This window comes from Leucopleurus acutus, assembly GCF_964270905.1.
Source record: "Leucopleurus acutus genome assembly, chromosome: 1".
Lineage (NCBI taxonomy): Eukaryota > Metazoa > Chordata > Mammalia > Artiodactyla > Delphinidae > Leucopleurus > Leucopleurus acutus.
Genome location: NC_139142.1, coordinates 36,751,807 through 36,774,859, shown reverse-complemented (window position 1 = coordinate 36,774,859; position 23,053 = coordinate 36,751,807). Strand labels below are relative to the sequence as shown.

Below are 23,053 nucleotides of genomic sequence, written 5' to 3'. Positions count from 1 at the left end.
GGTCTCCCGCGAGACCGCCCCTTGGCTCCGCCCACTGCCCCGCCACCTAAAGGCTGGAATCGGGGGTGATTCCCTCTTCAGCTGCTTCCCTGCCCACACGATGGCGCATTCTCGCAAGGGTCCTTCCACCAGCCAATTATTTCCTCCATCCAGTCTTCCACAGAGTTCCCTCATCTTCCCGTGGCATTTCAGACCCTCTACTCCTCAGCTTTTCACTGTCTAAGGGGCCTACGTCCGTCTGGACCGCGCACGCGCGCATCCATGACCGGGGGCGCACGCGCAGTAGCAGGGTCGGCCTGGGCAGTCGCTAAGCGCGTGTGTTGGGCAATCCCGCGCCGCAGTGGAGCGAGTCGAGCCTCGATTTTGTCGGTGTCCATTGTGGGCAGCGGACTTATATAGAGGTCATGGCGCCGGCGGAAATCCTGAACGGGAAGGTCATCTCTGCGTAAGGACCTGTCATTGTTGTTAGGGCGTGTTGGGCTGCCGGCAAGGGCTGTGAGCAGGGTGTGCAGGTCCCTAAGGACTTTTTTTTTTTTTGCGGGAGGGAGACTTGTAGCCTAAGAGTCTGGCCAGCCGGGTGGAGAGGGGGGACATTGTCCTGAGCCCTTCACACCTGAAGGCCGGTTCCCTACAACCAAAGAAAGGGGCCTGGTGGCTGTGCCCGCTGGCTCCTATGCTTCTGGGACAAGTCCTCTTACTCACCCCGACGACTGTGCTCCCAGAAGTGCAGCTGCCAGACGAGAGAGTAGTTTGGGTTGTCTGCAGCATCCCAGTCAGAACTCAGAAATCCAGTTAATTCCCTTGCCCTGTAATTTGGAGGTGAGGAGACTGAGATTAGTGAGGTAACAAGGTTACAAGGCTGATTAGTGGCAGAGAGTCTCCTTCCAGACCATAGCTTTACCCACTGCACCAGAGTCATCATTTGCTAAGTGGAACCCACTAAACGTTTTCTTTTTCCGTCAATTTCATGCCCCTCTAACAGCTATCTCCTGTGTCCTGGTCCTAGATTTACTTTCTAGTTTGGCTCTTGAGTCCTGACAGTATTTTCTATTCCTTTTGACCTCTGCCATTTCTACCCTATGGGAAGTCTGAATGCTTCGCTGGTGTATATGATTGCCAGACTTAATTCCCTGGGAGTAACACCTGGCTGTTTTTTGTGTGGGAGGTGACTGGTGGGGAAAGATGAAAGTAGAAGGGGAAAGGATATATTTTGTGTGATCCACCTGGAGGTTGCTCTTGGGACCTTGGACCTCACCAGTTATTTGGTAACAACTGTAGCTGGCAACAATAATTGCCCCATGAAGCCCTAATTTTGTGAGCAGAGGTTTTTGAGTGAATTGTAGAGTCATTGGCAGTGAAACCCACCTTGAGTTTCCTGGAAGATAGAGATGGTGGACAAAGAAGGTGAGATGTAAATTAGATGGTGGTGAATCTTTCACATTGGTGAGGAGGAACCCCAAACGTTTACATTAGAAATCACAATACGTACATCTGAGTGCTTTTCTGCATGTGGTTTGCTAAACTGCACTGTTTGTGCTTGACCTTCGTTTTTTGTTTGCTTATATTTCAAACCCAGTCACTTAATCAGTGGCTTTTCTTGGTAAAATCTTCTTTTTAGAAAGACTGGTTGTGAAGAGATAGTTTAGGTTTGCTTCTTGGCAGGCTGCTGAGAATAGGTGCTTACTGGATATGTTTTGGTTGAGTGGGGAGCAAGTTAAATATACTTGTAAGCTCCATAAGGGCAAATACATGCATTGTCTTATTTGTGTCTATATCCAAAACACCTAGAAACCTTCTTTCACTCCTTACTAGTTTTGTGGCATTAAGCAAATTAGCTATCCTCTGTGCCAAAATTTTCTCAAATGTAAAATAAAGATAATATCTAGGCCATTGAATTGTTAGGAGAATTAAATGAGTTCCTAACTGAAGAGCATTTAGAATTGTTCCTGGTACATAATAAGTGTTCAGTACAAGTTAGCTGTTAAATATTAGTAATTAGTTAATGTATACAGAGATGATTGATTCATTATCTCTTTGACAGTGATAGTTGCTTAGATTCATTCCGTTTTTTTAAAAAAAATATTTATTTATTTATTTGGCTGTGCCAGGATCTTCATTGCCACCTGCGGGGTCTTCGTTGCGGCATGCAGGATCTTTAGTTGCAGCATGTGGGATCTAGTTGCCTGACCAGGGATCGAACCCAGGTCCCCTGCATTGGGAACGTGGAGTCTTAGCCACTGGACCACCAGGGAAGTCTGGCCTTGAGATCTATTTCAATGGTTCTCAACATTAGCTACAGATTAAAATCACCTTGGGAGCTTTTTGTTTTTGATACTTCTTTTTATTTACATATGAATACATACAGAAAAGTGCAACTGTCGTCAGTGTAGAGCTCAATGAGTTTTTCATTACTGAACTTGAGTAGCACCCAGTAAGAAATGACATTGTTGGCATTCCAGAAGCCCCTCTCTCACTCCCATCCCATCACCATCCCCAGCAAAGGTAATCACTATCCTGACTTCCAACACTGCAGATTAGTATTGCCTGGTTTTGAACTTTATATAAATGACATCATACAGTATAAAGTCTTCTGTGTCTGGCTTCTTTCAGTCAATGTTGTGTTTCTTAAATTATTTCATGTTGCAGGTAGTTGTAGTTCATTTACTCTCATGGCTGTTTTGTATTCTATGTGAATATGCCACTATTTGCTTATCCATGGACATTTTGGTTTCTAGTTTTGGGTGATTATGTATTTAGTGCTATGAGCATTCTTTCATATGTCTTTTCATGGAACATATAATATATACCTTTCTGTTGGTTACATCCCTAAGAGTAGAATTGTGGAGTAATAGGACATATATATGAGCAGTTTTATATAAGTAGAAATTGCCAATCTTTTCCAAGGTAGTTTTACTAAATTATATTCATAGGAAGCGTCAATGCTTGGTACCACACAGACTGATTTAATTGGAATTTCTAGCAATAAGCCACTGGACTCAATATTTTAAAAATCTTTTAAAAGCTCATTGTTTGATTCTAATGCATCTTGAAGGTTGAGAACCACTTATCTAAAGCCTTAACTTTTTTTTTAATATTTTTTTTTATTTACTTGGTTGCGCTGGGTCTTAGTTGCGGCACACGGGCTCCTCAGCTGTGGCATGCGAACTTAGTTGCGGCATGCATGTGGCATCTAGTTCCCTGACCAGGGATTGAACCCAGGCCTCCTGCATTGGGGCCACAGAGTCTCAACCACTGTGCCACCAGGGAAGTCCCTAAAGCCTTAATGCTTAAGTCCAAGTTTCATCAATGAGGAGGAATAGGGCAGTGATTTGGTGGCAGGTACTGAAAGCATTCTCTGGAAATGACTGTTCCAGGTACTGTTCCTCTCCCTTGTTGGCTCAGAAGTAACATAGCTAACCTTTTACAGTGCCCTGTGGTTGAGCAATCAATTGAACTAATTGATACTAGTTCCTACTAACACAATTCATAAACAAGCACCAAGACTAAGGATTTTGTGCTTACCGAAGATTTTTCTTTAATGTGCTTATAAAATGGCTCTTTCAGATGCTGCCACAGCTTGGCACCTTGACCTTCATGGAGAGCTTGACTCCAGGAGCAGGTAGAGCTCACAATTCCTCAGAGAAGAGGAGCTCTGGAACGGGGGACAGCCTGCTTGGTTGATGAAGTAGTGCAGTCCCTCAGCTCCCCATGCTGAGGCTGCAGCAGGCAGCTGACCCTTGGCCATGGCCCTGGGGGAATCCTGAACAAGAAGGTGGTTCTTAGAGCTTGAGCAGGTTGGGCTGCAGGTAGAAGGTCTGGGCAGGGTGTCCCTACCTTTCTCTTTTACTAGGCCAGGGACACTCTTGAGAGGAAAGGTAAGTGAACTTCTTGCATTGCGGCCAGGGATCCTGGAGTCAAAGGGAAGGGTCCCTCATTCCAGATTTGCAGGTCAGCTTCGTTGTTTGCCACCACTGTTGGGCCTCTCTGGGGACCAATTTGCAAGCCTTCAAGCTCCCTGGGCAGTTTCTTGTCTGATGTAGTATATGAATTGTAAAATTTCTTCCTTGAGGGAGGAAGGGTGGGGCAAGTCAAGAATTCCACAGTCAGAATTTCTCTAAAATCTAGTTCACTGCCCATCCTATCCTGCAAGCTGAGGAAATAGTTGAGGCAAGAAAAGTGTTGTGATTTGGCCAAAGGTTACTTGGCTGGTTAATGGCAGAGGCTCAATTAGAACCAAGGTCTTAACCCAGTACATGGTGCTTCTTACTTTGTCAGGCACTTACTACTTTTGCTAAAAGGAATTTCATAAACTAATTTTTTTTTCTTTATAGCAGTCTTCCTCTTGCCGTGCTTCCCATTCTGCTGAGAAGGCCATCCCTGACTTTTCTCTACTTTTATTTTTTCTCCCTTTATATCTTTCTGGTAGCCAGGACTGGACAAAATTCATCATTCCAGATTCCTTCTCTGCCTATGGGAAACCTGGATCTAGTTGCCAATTGTGTCCCTTTGGAAGGAACACTTCCATTTCTTCCTTAGGGGTGTTCCAAGGTTATAGCCTGGATTTGAAAATTGGGGGAGATCTGAGGGTTAGGGACAAATATCTGTTTTTGGATATTTATTCACTTAATAAATATCTGTGTGCCTCCTATATGCCAGGCACTCTTCAAAGCCACGAGACTATAACAGTCAACAAAACAGCCCACATCCCTACCCTCGTGGAGTCTCTTGTCCTGATACGTAGAGACAGATGGTAAAATTGGTAAAACAGAATGTAAGGTAGTGAGAAATGCCAAAGAGAAAACCAGAGCAGGGAAGAGGGACAGATTTCTGAGGCATGGGGGTTATAATTTTGAATATGGGAATTAAGCTCATACTCATTGTTAAAGGAACTTCTGGGCGAAGATTTGAGGGAGGCGGGGCCGTGAGCCTGCCAATGTAAGAGGGTTCCTGACCAAAAACACAGCCTGTGCCATGGACCTTTGACCTCACCAGTTATTAAATGACTGCTTTGGGGTCAGCAGTGATGGCCTCCGAGAAGCAGAAGGTGAGTAGAAGGGCTGAGGGAAAGAGCACTGATGGTGGTGAGAGCCTACCCTGTCTTAAGGGAGGACCTCCTAAAGAGATTATACAAAGGCAGGGGTGGAAAATAGTGTCAGAAGAACTGCCCTGATTTGGCTTTTAGACCAGAAACCACAATTCTTATATACGTGTGCTTTTCAGAGTGGGGCCTACTAAGTGTTGTGTGATTTGTTTGACCGTTCCTTCTGTTTGTTTGCTATAGTTGAGCCTGCTCCCTCCATGGGTGGCATTTTTCTTGATTAAGTCTTTTAGAAAGACTGAAGAGACAGATGGTTTGCCACTTGTCAGGCCACTGAGAGAAGGTGCTCTGAGTTGTGGGTTGAGCAGAGCGGGTTGCTGTGTTTGTAACACAGCTCCCTGTGGGTGGTATCCCCAGAGCTAGTCACAGTGCTGCTCCCTCCTCCAGAATCAGGGGGTGACTTAGTTTACCTACTTGTGCCTTAGCTTCCTCATCTATATGTTGGCCACCTAATTCACAAGGTTGTTAAAATTGAATGAGTCATGACTTGTAAAGCATTTAGAGCAGTCTCTGGCACATAGTTAAGTTTTAATAAATTGGTACTTAGAGAGTACCTGCTGAATAAGCAAGTGATGTTTGTGTTTATCCAAGCTTTATCTGTGGCAGCCGGCTTATTATCTTGAGCCTTAAAATTAGAATGTATCCTATTGTTCAAAGATAAAAATGGAACCATGACTATATGTTTAGCTACAGGGTTAGAAGAACTATTTTCTGTAAAAAGAGTTTGCTCACCACAGTGAAGTTGATAAGCTTTTCATTTTGTCCTGTAGATAAAGTACCTGAAGGCCTTTTTGTGCCTAAAACGATTTGCCTGTAATGAGCTCCAAAGTGTGGGCCTTTCTGAAGGTCCATGGAACCTTGACTGTCAAAGCTGGCTTCACTCTGGGAGCCTGTGCAGGAGAGCAAGTGAGAGTTCCTGAGAGTGGGACCTTCTCCTGGGTCTTAACGAGGCCACCCAGCCAGGTTATTGGATGTGTTGCTATTGTGAATAGTGCTGCTATGAACATAAGGGTGCATGTATCTTTTTGAATTATAGTTTTGTCCAGATATATGCCCAGGAGTGGGATTGCTGGATCATTTGGCAACTCTATTTTTAGTTTTTTGAGGAACCTCCATGCTGTTTTCCATAGTGGCTGCACCACTTTACATTCCCACCAACAGTGCAAGAGGGTTCCCTTTTCTCTACACCCTCTCCAGCACTTATTGTTTGTAGATTTTTTGATGATGACTATTCTGACTAGTGTGAAGTGGTACCTCATTGTAGTTTTGATTTGCATTTCTCTAATTAGTCATGTTGAGCATCTTTTCATGTGCCTGTTGGTCATCTGTACGTCTTCTTTGGAGAAATGTCTATTTAGGTCTTCTGACCGTTTTTTTTGATTGGGTTGCTTGTTTTTTATTGAGTTATGTGAGTTGTTTATATATTTTGGAAATTAAGCCCTTGTTGGTTGCATCATTTGCAAATATGTTCTTCAACAAGGACGTAATTTAATCTTTTAATTTGACTTAACTAACTAGGAATTTGAAATACATGCCTTTCTTGGAACACTAGGTGGCCTCAATTGTTTTTACAAGGAACTACATGTTAAGTTTTTCAGAAAATTTGAAGAATTTTTTAGCAGTGTAACAGTTGTAATGAAACATAAAACAGCAAATGAACAAAATGAAAATAAAGCAGATGAAATCAGACATTTCTGTTGTACTGCATTGTAAAATCTTATAACAACAGTCTCCTTGTGGGGGTGGGGGAGGGTGAGAAATGTCTGTCCTTGTTTAGAATAGCCCTGCATGTTGAAGATGAATGTTCTTGATTTTTCTCTGATTAGTTACTTAAAGGCCTATTCTATGGACCTTTTCTTTTAAAATTTATTTATTTATTGGCTGCATTGGGTCTTCGTTGCTGTGCGCGGGCTTTCTCTAGTTGCATTGAGCGGGGGCTACTCTTCGTTGCCGTGCGCTGGCCTCTCATTACAGTGGCTTCTCTTGTTGGGGAGCACAGGCTCTAGGCGTGCGCGCCTCAGCAGTTGTGGCACGCGGGCTCTAAAGCACAGGTTCAGTAGTTGTGGCACATGGGCTTAGTTGCTCCGCGGCATGTGGGATCTTCCCGGACCAGGGCTCGAACCCGTGTCCCCCGCATTGGCAGGCGGATTCTTAACCACTGCGCCACCAGGGAAGTCCCCTCTGTGGACCTTTTGAAGATCACTTGCAAATTCCTCTAAGCCTGTGCTACATTTCAGTGTTTGTTGACTGGGGAGCTTTTTTCCCGTCATGTAGATTTCTTAGCCATGTAGCTAAATACCCATTACCGCCTCCTTTTCCTACCTGTAGCTTCTGTTGAAATGTCCTTGTTACGTTATATTTTAGCAATGCTTTTTTTTCTCAGTCATAAAATGTCCAAAATTTGAAAATAGGCCATTATGTAAAACAGAATGAGTTGGAATTCATAGTGGACTTTTTGAGGAATAATTGTACAAGACTTGAGGCAAGAGATCTGGGTGACTGTTAGAGATATTAGGCTCTGACTAGGACTCTTCAAGGGTGATGCGATTCTGTAGGGATGTACACCTTTGACTTTTGTTGACTAGGCTCTTTGACAACTATATGTGGGAGAAGTCAACTTGGAGAAAACTGATAGTCACGCAAATAACACTTATCCATAGAGATTCAAACAAATTTTGACAGGTTGAACTATAAATGATTTCCACTGTGATTTTTGCACCTTAGAAAAGATAACCGCAAACATTGCATTTTATTGGCCAGTAGCAGGGTTTCTCATCCTTGGGCACTATTAACATTTGGGCTGGACAATTCTTTGTTGTTCTTTGTCCTGTGCATTGTAGGATATGTAATTGTATCCCTAGCCTCTACCCACTAGATACCAGTAACAACTTAGTTAAAACTGCATCTGTGTCTGTTCATGTTTAATTAGCTATGACTATTTACTAGTATCTGTCCATCAGGACCAGAGAGACTTCAATGGTTTACTGCTACTTGGTCCTGCTACCTTCATTGGCACTCTAGTACTGATTTCTCCTACATCAAGATTGAGATATGTCTTCCCTTAGATTTTAGAGAATGTTGATGGAAGATGGTGTGACTGGCATGTGTAGTTCTATTCAGGGATCAGGGGTGTTTCTCCACATGCCCACTTCTGCCTCACTTTGCCCCCAGAATCTTTACCAGGATGGTATAACTCATGGGGCCGAGGATAGAAATGGGAGGCATCTGCAATTCAAGGAAGTTTCTGTTTATTTAGGAGGTTTCAGTGATTCAAAAGTTGTTCCATTATAGCATTTATACTTTCTGGAAATGAGCTATAAAAATTAAAGGGGTTCCCACCATTTAATTCATCACAGCTCTATGACCCTAAAATAAAGATAGACGAGGGAGGGAGTATTAATTTTTCTCTCCATGTTCTTCTTCTGTAGTTTCTTCAACTTCAGACATACCTGACACTTGGCTTTTGTTATTCCACTTTTTGTTTTAAGGTGCTTCAGTTAGTGGCCAACCAAGAAAACCGGGCAGGAAAAAAATTTTAAGGGACTTAACAGAGACGTAATTACAATTGTCTTGATTTTTTTTCTTTTTTCCTCACCAGGGCAGAAGATTTTCCACTGGTTGCTTTAGTGTTCTGGGCTGTCTAGTTCTTGCTGATTGTGGCTTAAAATGAGACTTAAAAATGTCTCATTGCTATTCTGGTCATGTCTCAGAGGCCCAAGTGTTAGCTTTTAAACAAATCTTTGTAGTTGGAAGAATATCCCTGCTAATGCAACTTTTAAAACAGTCCTGCTTCTTAGAAAAAGTTTAAGGGAGTCAGTATAACTGATCTCAAGCTATAATCTTTTAGGGAAAAAAAATGCGTACTTAGACCCATTTAAATTATAGCATAGAAAATACAGAACATTTTGTTCTTTGCTCTTAACCTACTGAGCTGAAACAACATTTTCCACCTATACCACCTTGTAGTACTGGGTTCCTATAGCTTGCTACCTGCTGGGTGTAAATATTATTTTTATTTGTCCCTAGATTCCTTCCTTGGGTCTCAAATGCTTACTTATTCTACAATCCTTATAAGATTTGGTAAATAAATTCACTGTATCAGTATGAAATCTGCTCTGTTCTTAAAGTATTTGTAGTTGTCCGTCTTCCCAGCTCCATTTCACACACCGCAAAACCTGAGAGTCATCTGTAGCCCTGGCATTTCCTCTGTGTTTCATGTTTAGTATATCTAGAATACATCTGCTTCTTGCCAGCTTACCACTGATACCTTAATCCAAGCCACCATCACCTCTGGCCTGGATTTTGCAATTGCAGTGACTTCTTGCTGCTGTCCCTGATTCTCACCATTCCCTCTCGGGTCTATTCCCAATTCAGCAGCCAGAATAATCCTTTAAAAATGTAAGTCCAGGGCTCACTTTGGCAGCACATATACTAAAATTGGAACGATACAGAGAAGATTAGAATGGCCCCTGTGCAAGGATGACATGCAAATTCATGAAGTGTTCCATATTCTTGGTGCTGATGAACCTAGTTGCAGGGCAGGAATAAAGAGGTAGACGGAGAGAATGGACTTGAGGACATGGGGTGGGAGGGTGAAGCTGGGGTGAAGTGAGAGTAGCATCGACATACATACAGTACCAAATGTGAAATACATGGGTGGTGGGAAGCAGCAGCATAGCACGGGGAGATCGGCTCGGTGCTTTGCGATGACCTAGAGGGGTGGGATAGGGAGGGTGGGAGGGAGGCTCAAGAGGGAGGGGATGTGGGGACATGTGTATGCATATGGCTGATTCGCTTTGTTGCGCAACAGAAACTAACACAGTATTGTGAAGCAGTTATACTCCAATAAAGATCTATTTAAAAAAAAATGTAAGTCCAATCATGTCAGCCCTGTTGAAAACCCTCTAATGGCTTCCCATCACATTCCAAATAAATGACTGTATACCTCATTTGATTACTGCTTCCCCCTGGGCCTCAATTACCCACTCAGGGCCTTTGCACTTGCTGTTCTTTCTGTAAATTGGACCTGGGAAAGCCACCCAACCTGACTGCTTAGAGCCTGTGTCTACATCTGTGAGCAGGGATAAGAAAGCTTTTTCTCCCTCACGTACTTCAGAGGGTTATTGAGAGTCTCAGACGTGTTCACTTCTTCTCACTGTTCTGTCTCCTTACTGTCTCACATTGTGCCAGGAATGGTGGGCTCTTTACCCCCACCCCCACCCTAAACCGTGGGTTTTGTTTGGGTCCAGAGGGTTAAGGAGAAGCAGTGGAAACCTTTGCTTAGCACTTTGTGATCATACAGTGGTTGGGGGAAGGAAGGGGAGAGGAGAGAGTGGAGTCTGGAAACTTGGCCCCTGGGAGAGACAGACCTTCTGCAGCTCCCCTGTTAGCACTTTTGATCATCATGCAGGAGAAACAGCTGTGGCTGGAACTGCTGGGGAGTTTCAGTGGCAGCCTAGGGAAAACTTGGCAGCTATGGTATCTCCTGTTATCTTGTGTCAGGGCAGAATTGTGGCCTCTATTCAGGTCAGATCCCAGTAAAAGGAAATCCAGCAGTCCGTTAATACTTCTTTTGAACGATAAGATTTATAGAATACTGATTTGAAAAAACAAGTCTATTAGCTTAGAAGATTTTGAAGTCTTCGGTATGACTTCTTGTATTGTTCAACATTCTTACCGTTTACTAGGCTAATACACATAATCTATTTTTGTGACTCCTGTGCCTTTTTATGCCACATATTTGTCAAGTGTGGAGAACTGGGGAAGGGAGTAACCAAATTAGGATGAGGGAAGAGATGCTTGCTAATGTCCGGGTATATTTGTTTGTCAAGTGTGGTTAGGATGAAAAAAGATAAATGACAAAACTGGTTCTTCAGGAGAGACAGATCCTGTTCAAGTTAATAACTGTATCGTAACTGGACAAGGTTGGACTACTTTGAATGTTTACTTATAGATGTAATGTAATTAATTGATGTCTTATTGTATTGTTGAGAGTTGTGTGTTAGTAAGTTGATGTATCTTTGTTTCACAAGAGGTTATACTTTCAACCTTGAGTAAGGAAAATTCTTTTGTGAATTAGGATATAATTTGTAAATTCATATTGAATTCAGAGTGGGATTCATTGATTTATCATGCAGCCTTATGTGGATACCCTGTGATCATCTTACTAGGTAGGGTAGGTTGAGCAGAAGGTGTGAGCTTGAGTTCTTTCCTGCAAACGTTTTTCCTACAGCACCTGAAGAGTGGAAAGGCTGAAAAAGATGAGGATTAGCAGCCTTCCAGAAGTGTTGGTCCAAGTTTTTATTTGTTCACTGTATGATTTTGAATGCCATCAACTAGTATTTTTTAAAATTATTTTTAATATTATATTGGAGTTAATTGATTTACAATGTTTCAGTTTCAGGTGTACAGCAGAGTGATTCAGTTATACATATACGTGTATCTATTCTTCAGATTCTTTTCCCATTTAGGTTATTACAGAATATTGAGTAGAGTTCCCTGTATTATACAGTAGGTCCTTGTTGATTGTCTGTTTTATATATTCAACTAGTATGTTTTAAACTGGCCCATACCCCATGGCCCAGTCAGTGTCAATAAGAGTTAGAAAAGTTCCATGTCTACTTGAGGCCTGGAAAATTGATGGGTGGTACAGGGTACATATTATATCAGATAATGTCTGTTAATGAAGGTGTTTTTAATTTAAAAGAGAAATACATCCAGTAATACACATTGCTTATTTGTGGCTTGAAACATTAAATGTTAACTCCAATTTTTTCCTGTTTCTCTAGGCAAATAAGGGAGAGACTGAAGAACCAAGTCATTCAGATGAAGGAGCAAGCACCTGGTTTCACACCAGGTCTGGCAATTTTACAGGTATTGTGATAGTGTATTTCTACTAATATCTTTCTTCCTTTCTCAATCTCTCGATAGCATTTAAGACAACAGGCACAGCAAAGCGCTTCCTCTCTTTTTTTGGCTTCTGTGAAACCTCAGACCTTTTCAGTTTCTCTTTGCAGGCTCCTCCTCTTCAGCTCAACTTCTATGTGTTGGCCTGTCCTGGCCCTCTGCTGTTCTCTGTGGGTACCTTTCCCTAATCCAGTATCTCTTGACCTTTGGTCTTAGGACCGCTTTACACCCGTAAACTTTCGTTTATATGGATTTATCCATTGATATATACTATTTAGAAATTAAAACTAAGAGTTTTAAAGACATTTGTATATTTTAAAATGCCAAGAGTAAGCTCACTGGGTGTTAGCATAAGTAACATTTTTATGACAAAGTAACTTTTAGAAACAAAATTGAGTGAGAAGAGGGGCATTGTTTTACATTTTTGCAAAACCCTGTACTGTCTGGCTTAATCGAAGACAGCTGGATTCCCATCTACTTCTATATTCAGTCTCTTGCTATGCTGGTTTGATTGAAATATATGGAGAACATCTGACCTTATACAGACGTATGGTTGTAAAAGGAAGAGTTCTTTTAATAGTCTTCCCAGATAGTTGTGGATATTTTTCTTTAATACTGTAAGGACTCAGTAAGTAAAGTTTTTAAAAGGTAGTTGCAGTGTGGACTCTGAAACTGTTATCAGTGAACTTTCATACTTTGTTAAATCAAAATCTTGTTTCATGTTGCAGTTTGAATGGCTATTTACCTGTGTCTGGTTTTGTTATGTCCTTCATTCCCCATTTGGGAAATAATGGTTTACTGAATTGTGCAGGTCTTCCAAATGTTAACACGTTTCATTATGCAGTATTTAAAAATCATAATCATTAATGTCACCAACAAACTTATCAGAAAAGTCTTTAAGTGTTGAGAAGTTGTCAAGCTCACAGGAGTACGTAAATACTAATTTTTGCTTGAAAGCTCAAATTTTGTCATTGGTAATTAATACTATTACTTTCCTTGAAGTAGCAGGCTCACTTTATCCAATTTTGAGAAAATATTTGCCAGATATTCAAGCCCAAATAATCATTATTTGTCAGTTGTTCTTTTAAGTAAAGATGGTGTTCCATTTAAAAATCTGCTAGCTCTGCTTGCAAAGCAAGAAAGCTCAAGTGCCTTTCCTGGTGACAACCACTTCTGTATGCAGCAGAAGTGCTTTGTGATTGCTTCCCCATTCTTTATGCAGAATATTAAAAAGACATATACTCAAGGGTCAACGTTTAATAAAAATAATTTTTACTGCTTCATCAAGAGCACTTCTAAGTGAAATTGGTGTCTTTTTTTTTTTACTGAGACTGTGTGACTAGTACAGGTTGGTGCCATTGTCTTGATTTAGTGCTAAGTCATCAGCAGTCTTACACAGCCTAACTTGTGCAGCCTCAATACAGATGTCAATACAGTGAAAAAGGCAAATGACATCATAGTATTATGGCACTCGCAAATCTTCTGAAAGGGTGTTGGGGTTCCGGCAAAAGTGTGTGAACCGCACTTTGGGAACCATTGCCTTACGCAGTTTTATCTGACCCCAGATATCAGCTGTAGGTCAGGAACTTGTAAACCTGGATCTCTTCTGGTTCTAGGCTCTTGGCTTCTAGGACATCACTCCTCCTCTAATCTTTTTTGCTTGTTGTTCCTGATACCTTCCTGATACCTAGACCACTCGAATACCTCAACGCTCAGCCCTCAGACTTCTTTTCTACCTTATTTTTTCCCTAAGTGAGCTCCCCCAGTCCCATAGCTACATGGGAGAATACTTCCTATCTGAGGTTTCTTTCAAGAGCTCCAGATTCATCCAGTAAGAGGCCTTCAATAAACAGGCAGGAGGTATGTAATAAATATGTGTCATATGGCCAGATGTACAAATGAATGTTTGAAGGGTTGATTGGGATGACAGGAAACTGATAGCTTGCATTTGAAATTCCCTTCAGAAACACCTGCTTCCTCACTTCACATTTCTCTCTGTATGTATGTCTCCATGTATATCATTTAATCCCTTGCTAAGTTTCTGTTCCATGTTCATCAAGAATTTCAGAGTGAATAGTAGTTAAATATTTTCCCCCATTGCTATTCATCATCTGAGAGGCCTTAGTTGAGAAGAAAAGCACAGAAGGCCTGTCGTTCTGCCTGGTATGTCCTGTGCTGTGGTGGATTTTCCATTTTTGCAAATTACTAAGAATCGAAGGTATATGTTGTGGGTGTCCACTTGGTACTTTTGTGGGACCAGTTATTTCTTGGCTTATTCTTGTGAATTGTTTGTTGTAGGATGAATAAATGTTGTAGACAAGAAATCTGTTTCTGTAAACCTTTTTGTAGCAATATCGAGGGTTTTTTTTTCCTGCTTTTTAAAAATTGACTTCCAAACTCCTATTTTAAATTTATTGATTGCAAAGTGTTTTTGTTACATAAACACTGTTCTGCAGCTTGTCTCTTATGTCCTTGCCATAAAACAGTGGTAGAATATATTAATCTTGTACTTTAGCACCAGAATCAACATCTTTCTATGATGCAAGGCTCACAGATTATGTTGTAATCACATCTGTGCTACCTCAGACCTCTTGTTTTTTTTCCATCCTGGTGACAGGCACCACCATTTTCCCACACACTCAAACTAGAAACCTGAGCCGTCTCTTTTGGGCATCTCCCTGCTCTCTACATCCCCTTAGGGACTAAGGTACTATTGGTAATGCCTCTCATAAGCTCTTGGGATATCTTCCCTTCTTTTGATTTCTACTGCTCCCTCCCTCTGGGCCACTGGTCAACTGCTTACAGGCTTCTGATCTGGATGCTTTCAGTCCTTTTAACTGCAAATGTAGCCCTTGTCAAAATGCAAATCTGATCACAATCCATCCAGCTACACCCACTCTCCCCATCCTTTACAGAAGGAACAACAGTACTGCTTGTGTAGAGTGACTGCTGTAGTTCAAATGATTTGTATATATTACTAGTGGTTCTGATTGTTATACTACCCCTACAAGATGGGAGCTGTATGAAACCGAGCAGGACCCTCCCTGGTACAAATCCTTCCTGTGTCCCCCATATCTTGTTTGTTGGAAATAGGCTTCATTCAGCCTCCTTGACCTTCCCTGAGTTCCATAGGACAGATTCAAACAGTTGCTAATCAGGGAAGGGAGGGGATGCAGAAACATGGGAGGAACAGTCTAGAAATAGTGGTGTAGCACAGCCTTAGGGCAGGGTCCTAGTTCCTCCTCAGGGAATATATATAACAATATCTTTGAGTTCTTCTGCAGAACTGAGACCCCCAGGTAGAGGATGGCAACTACAGGCTGAGCACAAGATTCCTGGAATACAGCCCTGTTACCTCACCATCAACCAATCAAAGGAAAGTCACATACCCTGTAGCCCTCAACCCAAACTTTGCCTATAAAAGCATTTCCCTCAAAACCATCAGGGAGTTTGGGGTTTTAGAGTACAAGCCACCCATTCTCCTTGCTTGGCCCCGCAATAAACCTTTCTTTGCTCCAAACTCCGACATTTCAGTTTGTTTGGCCTCACTGTGCCTGGAGCACCCTAACTTGTGTTCAGTAACAGTAACTGGTGGTCAGAGATCTTGGGTAGCTTGCCCAAAGCCACAGACATGAAGGTACTGAGTCTGGATACGAACCCAGCTCTATCTGTCTCCAAAATCAATTTGCTTTTCCCATTCGTTTTTCTAATTCATTAGCATTGTATTAAGGATATTCAGGATCTGGTCCAGGCATATATACCCACAAGTTGGAATTTCTTTTAAAACAGCGGACTGATAACTTACAAATAGTTAAATATTTAATGGAAATTAAGACTTGGCTTTTCATCACAAGAGATACAAATGATGGACTTCCCTGGTGGCGCAGTGGTTAAGAATCCGCCTGCTAATGCAGGGAACATGGGTTTGAGCCCTGGACTGGGAAGATCCCGCATGCTGCGGAGCAACTAAGCCCGTGTGCCACAACTACTGAGCCTGTGCTCTGGAGCCCACGAGCCACAACTATTGAAGCCCACACACCTAGAGCCCATGCTCTGCAACAAGAGAAGCCACCACAATGAGAAGCCCATGCACCACAACGAAGACCCAACGCAGCCCAAAAATGAATAAAAATTAAAAAAAAAAGAGATACAAATGAGGCTGTATTTCCATAAAATAGTTATTAATAATATAATAACATTTGCTTCCTACCAGGTATTATTTAAAGTGCTTTTTATAAATTTATTTATTTTATTTTTGGCTGTGTCGGGCCTTCGTTGCTGCGCAAAGGCTTTTCTCTAGTTGCAGCGAGCAGGGGCTACTCTTCCTTGGCGGTGTGCGATTGCGGTGGCTTCTCTTGTTGCAGAGCACAGGCTCAGTAGTTGTGGCTTGCGGGCATTGGCGGGCAGATTCTTAACCACTGCACCACCAGGGAAGCCCTAAAGTGCTTTATAGATAGTAAATTATTCAGTCCTCACAAAAGACATGGACAAAACAAAAAAAATAAACTCAATTGGCCTGAATGTTTACAAAAGGCTCCTGGAGCAGAAGAAAAATTAATCAGTAGACCAATACTCAAGATATTTTATGGTGTAAAACAGGGATTGGTAAACTGTGGCCCATGTCCAAAACTGCTCAGGTTGTAAATGGTTAAAAAAGAAGGTATGACAGAGTATGTGGCCTGAAAAACCTAAAATATATGCTGCCTGGCCCTTTACAGAAACAGTTTGTAGATTCCTGGTGTAAAAAAAAAAAAAAAAAAAAAAAAAAAAAATCCCTAACTTGTTCTAAGATAGTGTTGTAGGAAAAATGGGGCACAAGAGGATGGTCATATCCCAGGTCTCGGGTGAGTCCCTCAGACAGGCCGCCAGGTGAGGGTCCTTGGCCTTGCATAGGAAAGAATTCAAGAGTGAGCCATAGTGAAGTGAAAGCAAGTTTATTTAGAGAGATACATGTTCCATAGACAGCATAGGCCGTCTTAAAAGGAGAGAGTGGTTCCGTGGTGTGGGGGTGGCTAGTTTTTATGGGCTGGGTAATTTCATAGGCTAACAAGTGGGGGGATTAGTCCAGGTATTTTGGAGGAGGGGCAGGGACTTCCAGGAACTGGGCCACCGTGCTGCTTTTGGGCCTTTTATGGTCAGCCTCGGAACTGTCATGGCACCCATGGGTGTGTCATTCAGCATATGCTGATGTATTACAATGAGTGTATAATGAGGCTCAAGGTCCACTGGAAGTAGACTCTTCTGCCATCTTGGACCTCATGTGTTCTAACCAATTTTTGTGGTATCCTGTTCTTAATGGTTGTGTCATTCTTGTAATGGTTGTGCCCTGCCCACTTCCTTTTCTGTCTCAATAGGATGTTTTTTGGATGATGTAATTCACCTCCTTCAAGGAAGAAATTGGTATTTCTGATAAAATGCTTAACTGATTTTTTTTTTTAATAAACTATAATGGGATTAAGATTTGTTCTGGGAAACCAGTAGGCCATCCACCCACTTGCCTGTCAGTCAAGAATCTACTGTTCTTCAACTAAACATTCTTTTTGCATCCAGTCTATCAAAGATTATATAACCATTTTTCCCTATGAAATGCCTAGATGAGAATATTTGAACTGGATCTTAAGAGGTCTTTTTCTTTGCATTAGGATTACAGTAAGATTTTGACATATGCTCATAACTGTTAAGCTTTCTGTTAAAAAACTGGTGGTAGTTTTGGAGTTTCAGAAAAATTCCTTCAGAAACATTCAGACAGAAAAGTTACCTATAAAGGAACAACAACAAAAGACTTCAGACTTCTGTCACACTAGATGCCAAAGACAGCAACTCTGAAGGAAAATGTCATGACTCCAAACTCAGCCAAACAAACTCAGTGCCTTCAAGTGCAAAGACAGCAGAGAAATATTTTCAGGTGCACAGACTCAGGAAAATGCCCACACGCCATTCCTGGAAAAGTGACTTACAGTTGCATTTAGCTACATGAGAGGTGAAGATAAAGTATAGAACAGACAAGTTATAATTTATTAAAAAAAAAAAAAAAAAACCGGCAGTGAGTGATAAAACCATTTAATCTCCGAGTTAAGTTGTGATAACTAATTGTAGTTATAAATATTGTGAACTTAAAAAACGTACCACGTGAGAGCTGTGAGTTGAGTTTAATTCAGTGTCTTACTGAGTGCTATAGCCTAGGAGACAGTGACAGTTTCTAATTGCTCAGAGAAACTGTTCCAAAGAGGTAGGGGAGGAGCCAGTATATAGATAATGTGTGTGTGTGTGTGTGAATTTGGGCTGGGAGATACAGGCAGTCAAGATCTCAGTGAAAGGCTACTGCTGGTCATAGGATCAGCTATCTCAGTTAATACTTTTTTTAAAAAATAAATTTATTTATTCATTTGTTTAAATGTTGGCTGTGTCGGGCTTCGCTGCTGCACGCGGGCTTTCTCTAGTTGTGGTGAGCGGGGGCTACGCTTCGTTGCGGTGCACGGGCTTCTCATTGCAGTGGCTTCTCTTGTTGCGGAGCATGGGCTCTAGGTGCGTGGGCTTCAGTAGTGGCACACGGGCTTAGTAGTTGTGGCTCGCTGGCTCTAGAGTGCAGGCTCAGTAGTTGTGGCTCACGGGCTTAGCTGCTCTGCCGCATGTGGAATCTTCCCAGACGAGGGCTCAAACCCATGTCCCCTGCATTGGCAGGTGGATTCTTAACCACTGCACCACCAGGGAAGTCCCCTCAGTTAATACTTGTAGTGCTTTTCTATGTGTGGGAAGATGCAAGAATCTGGGGTCATTGAAATTCTTCCTAAGACATGCATTTGAACTATCTAAGGGGCCCGTATATTCCAAAACATGGAATGCTGCACCCTGAATTCCTTTCAGGGTGTACTTGCAGGTCAGCAACTGCAGGGGCTAATGACTTGATCCTTATAGAACTGAAATGGCAGGCAAAATTCTTTGTTTACAATATTAAAAAAAATGAAAAAACAGTACTCTGTTTCCTACTTTGATCTAAAAATCCCAGAGTGTATTAAATCTGGTAACTGAATCAATGAAGGTTGGATGATAGGGACAAAGGTCATATATATAAAATGACGAAAATGAAACATGAGAGGCACTAAAATTCTAGGGAAGCCCCACAGGAAGCACCTAATGCACTTAGGTGCAAATAACCCATAGAAAAATCAAATTCCCCTCACCGCATTCATCTGGCTCTTGAAATTCAAATCAGCACTGGCAAAACTGAGACTTCTCTATAAAGGACACCTGCAGCTAAGAGTAAGGCCGTGCTCTGTGAGCCTGAGGGGAGCTTCCAGTAACAGCATCAGCGTGACCAGACCTGGAGATACTCTGTTCCTAGGGCCAGCTTCTTTCTCCACAGTTGTCCTGTTTAAAGCAACCATGCATCAGTTACCTTTGGTGTCAAGGACGTACCATTTTTCCCTCTGCAGTTTTGGGAGAAACCAAATTTATTGTGGCATATCACCCCGAGAGGACGTTTCAACTTTGAAAAGGACAAATGTCAACCACCGAAATGTGGAAAAATATTTGTAAAGGAAAATTTTAGATAAATGATTACCATGGAAAACTAAATATGTCCGTGATTAAAGAAACAGGGAACATAGTGAGACCTAGCATGGTGGGGCAGGGGATTTGGCTTCTGCGTGCTTCTTCCTCTGTCTTGAGGCAGCAGACTGCCCTTTGCCTGGCATGGGCGTCTCTTCCGTGAGAGCTAGGATTAGGTCCACCCTAACAGGAGTCTCGTGATTAAATATTCCTTTTATCAAAACTAAAATTTCAGAAGCTTTTCCATACACTTTGCCTTTCCCTAATCGTCTGATTTGCATGTCTTTATTTTTCTAGGTCGGCAACAGAGATGATTCTAATCTTTATATAAATGTGAAGCTGAAGGCTGCTGAAGAGGTAAAGCCCAGAACAGCGGCGCCAACGCCCCCGCCCTCCACTCTTACCCCTCCCCCTCCCCAGGTCCTGTCTGCCACCCCTTCCCCTTTGTGCTCCCCCCACAAAAACTTTTATCGCCCACAGCACACTTCAGTTTATGTATTTCGCAAGTTAGAAATGGGTAACAGAGCTTCAGCCTCTTGTTTGCCCTGGAATGTTTTCTAATCAGTGATCTGCTTGCTTCTAAAGAGCAGGAATAGGGCTTCCCTGGTGGGGCAGTGGTTGAGAGTCCGCCTGCCGATGCAGGGGACATGGGTTCGTGCCCCGGTCCGGGAAGATCCCACATGCCACGGAGCGGCTGGGCCTGTGAGCCATGGCCGCTGATCCTGCGCGTCCGGAGCCTGTGCCCCGCAACGGGAGAGGCCACAGCAGTGAGAGGCCCGCGTACCGCAAAAACAAAACAAAACAAAACAAAACACAAATAAAGAGCAGGAATAGTGGACATAAAACTGCTTAAGTGCTGTGGTGACAGTTAACAAGTAAACGATGGATGGGTCAAAGTGAGAGACTCGTTCTTCAGGATATATGAGGGTGAAATGATGCCTGCCACCTCCTGGTTTGTCTTAGTCACATCTGTAGAAGAAATGGGCCCATGTCCTTTTGCCACGCACCTGTTTTAAATGTTCATTCTTGCAGATCGGGATCAAAGCCACGCACATTAAGTTACCACGAACGGCCACAGAATCTGAGGTGAGCTGTTAAGAATCAACTGTTAAGAGGGCAGCTGAAGTGCTTTCCTCTCTGGTTTTAGTTTAGTGCAACTTTAGGGACTGATGCATTCAGCATACAAGAAACCTCCAGGTAATTCTTTCTTCACAGACTCAGCCTTCAGGAAATCTTTGAAAATACCCACAGAGTAAATGGGGCAATGCTAGGTATGAATGTTTGGTACTCACAGTGTGATTGCTGCATCATTTGTTTGCAAATCACCTGCGATGTTCATTGAAAACTGATCACTGTCCTGTTGTTACCTGCACTTGAAAAATGAAATGTATATTTCATTTCTGTGATGTTCAAGAATAGGCAGAACAGATCATAGGTTAGTAAAGTCAGAACTGTGGGGGATTAACTGGGAAGCGGCAGGAAGGAAAAGGGACTTCCTGAGGTCGTGGAAATGTTCTACATCTGCATTGTCCAGCAGGATAGCCACTACCCCCATGTGGTCATTTAATTAAAATGAAATAAAGTTTAAAATTCCGTTCCTTAGTTGAACCAAGCCACATTTCAAGTATTTTAGTAGCCACTATTGTAAGGTACAAATTACAGAACATTTCTGTCATCACAGAAATCTTGATTTGGGTGATGGTACCATGGATTTTACTGTTGCAGTAATAGTTTATTAAAGTTCTTAGCTCTTTTGTTTGTTGGATTTCTTGCAAGACACCTGAAGGTTACATTCTGTGTTAAGGTAGAGTTGCTCTCAGGATCCAAGGCAAGGTACATTCTGAGAGGACTACAGTTAAACTCTCGGGGGGAAAATGGGACTTCTGACTTGGAAAGTGTTTCTCCACCCTGTTGATTTCTATGTGGTATATAAGTTGTATGTGGTATTATTTTTAGGTGTTAAAGTGCATTACATCTTTGAATGAAGACCTCAATGTGCATGGTTTCATAGTGCAGCTACCTTTAGATTCAGAGAATCCCATTAACACTGAAGCATTGCTCAACGCTATTGCACCCGAAAAGGATGTGGACGGGTGAGTGTGACTTGCCTTTCTGTACCATATTGCATGATTGCGACTATAATGTATTTCTACTTCAGGAACACATCATTTTGGTTCTAAAGAGTAAAGACGCCGATCACTTTCCTTGTTTTAGATTGACTAGCATCAGTGCTGGAAAACTTGCTAGAGGTGACTTAAATGACTGTTTCATCCCTTGTACACCCAAAGGATGCTTGGAACTCATCAAGGAGACAGGTAAAAACAAACAGACAAAAACAAAGCACCATTTCATGGAGCCTGGTCTTGACCTTCAGAGGTATAGGGGAGATACACTGTGAGCCCTGAATAAGTGGGCTTGATTGGCACAGGACCTGTGTGCTAGGAGCTTCTTTACCTAAATTCTCATTTTCTCAACAGCTCTATGAAGTAGGTAGGTATTCTTATTGTTTAATAGCTGAGAAGACATTCTCAGAGAGATTGAGTAATTTGTCCAAGACGCAGCAGAGCCAAGATTTGAACTCAGAGTTATTTGAGTTCAAAGCAATTTATTTTGTGTGAAAAAGTAACCTATGTGATAATAAAGATTCAGATAGTCCGTAGGGTGCAAAGTGAAAAGTCTGAATCCCAGAATGGGCCCCGAGTCACCGCTGTAGATCTGGGAAATGGATTCCTTGGATAATTGGCCGTATTACCCCGTTACCTAGTCAGCCTCTTGGTATTTTAATTTCATCATGAATACTTTTTAGCAGAGGTTATTTTTTACAAGGAAGTGCACCCTGTTTAAAGGAAGTGGATCAGAAATTTAAAGTGGAAAGTTTTAGCTAACGTAAGTGAAAAATTTTCTGTGGCTGGCAAGGAAAGGTCAATCTGTAAGCCTTGGGACAGCTATTATTGTTCAGTCCTACAGCAAAATTTATACTCTATGGCATGTTTAGCACACAGTGTGTTCCAACTTGATAGAAAAAATCCCATGAGCTGTGGCAGCTGTCGGCTCCCCACCTCCTCTTGTTGATATTGAAGTGACCATTTGCCCTAATGCAGCTTCAGGTCCTTTACTGTACCCTAAAAAGTATAGAAAGTTACCTTCTAAACACTTCACACTTTGAGGGCTTTACTTCTAGATGTTCATGATGTTAGCATTATATAGAAACTTACCTTTTTTGGATAGAGTTAATGTTAAACAAGAAGCACAGTTTAAACATAAACTGCCTTAAGGAAGAGTCCGCTTCAGTGGGGCTGGGTAGAAGGGCTCAGTAGAGTCCTCAGGACCTTATTTCTGCTCCCCTTTGCGTGGTGGCTCGTTCTGAGCTCTACTTGGTGACCCCGAGCAGCTCCAGCCTGTTGCATCCTTGTGCCTAAGAGTCATGGGATGGATCTCATTGTCCAGGGGATGAAATATGGTCACTTGTTCACTCTTGGGTGTTCACCCACACCATCTCTA

The 23,053-nt window shown here is 42.2% G+C and overlaps 1 protein-coding gene across 1 annotated transcript in view; it reads left to right on the top strand.

Moving 5' to 3' along the window:
- The first annotated feature begins 308 nt into the window (after positions 1–308).
- The window catches only part of MTHFD1 (methylenetetrahydrofolate dehydrogenase, cyclohydrolase and formyltetrahydrofolate synthetase 1), a 58,432-nt gene continuing 35,687 nt past the window's right edge, over positions 309–23,053 (top strand). The window contains 6 exon segments of the mRNA XM_082840907.1: positions 309–445; positions 11,887–11,971; positions 19,850–19,909; positions 20,585–20,638; positions 21,509–21,645; positions 21,767–21,867. Of these exon segments, the coding sequence (XP_082697033.1) occupies positions 405–445; positions 11,887–11,971; positions 19,850–19,909; positions 20,585–20,638; positions 21,509–21,645; positions 21,767–21,867 (478 nt within the window). The 5' untranslated portion in view covers positions 309–404.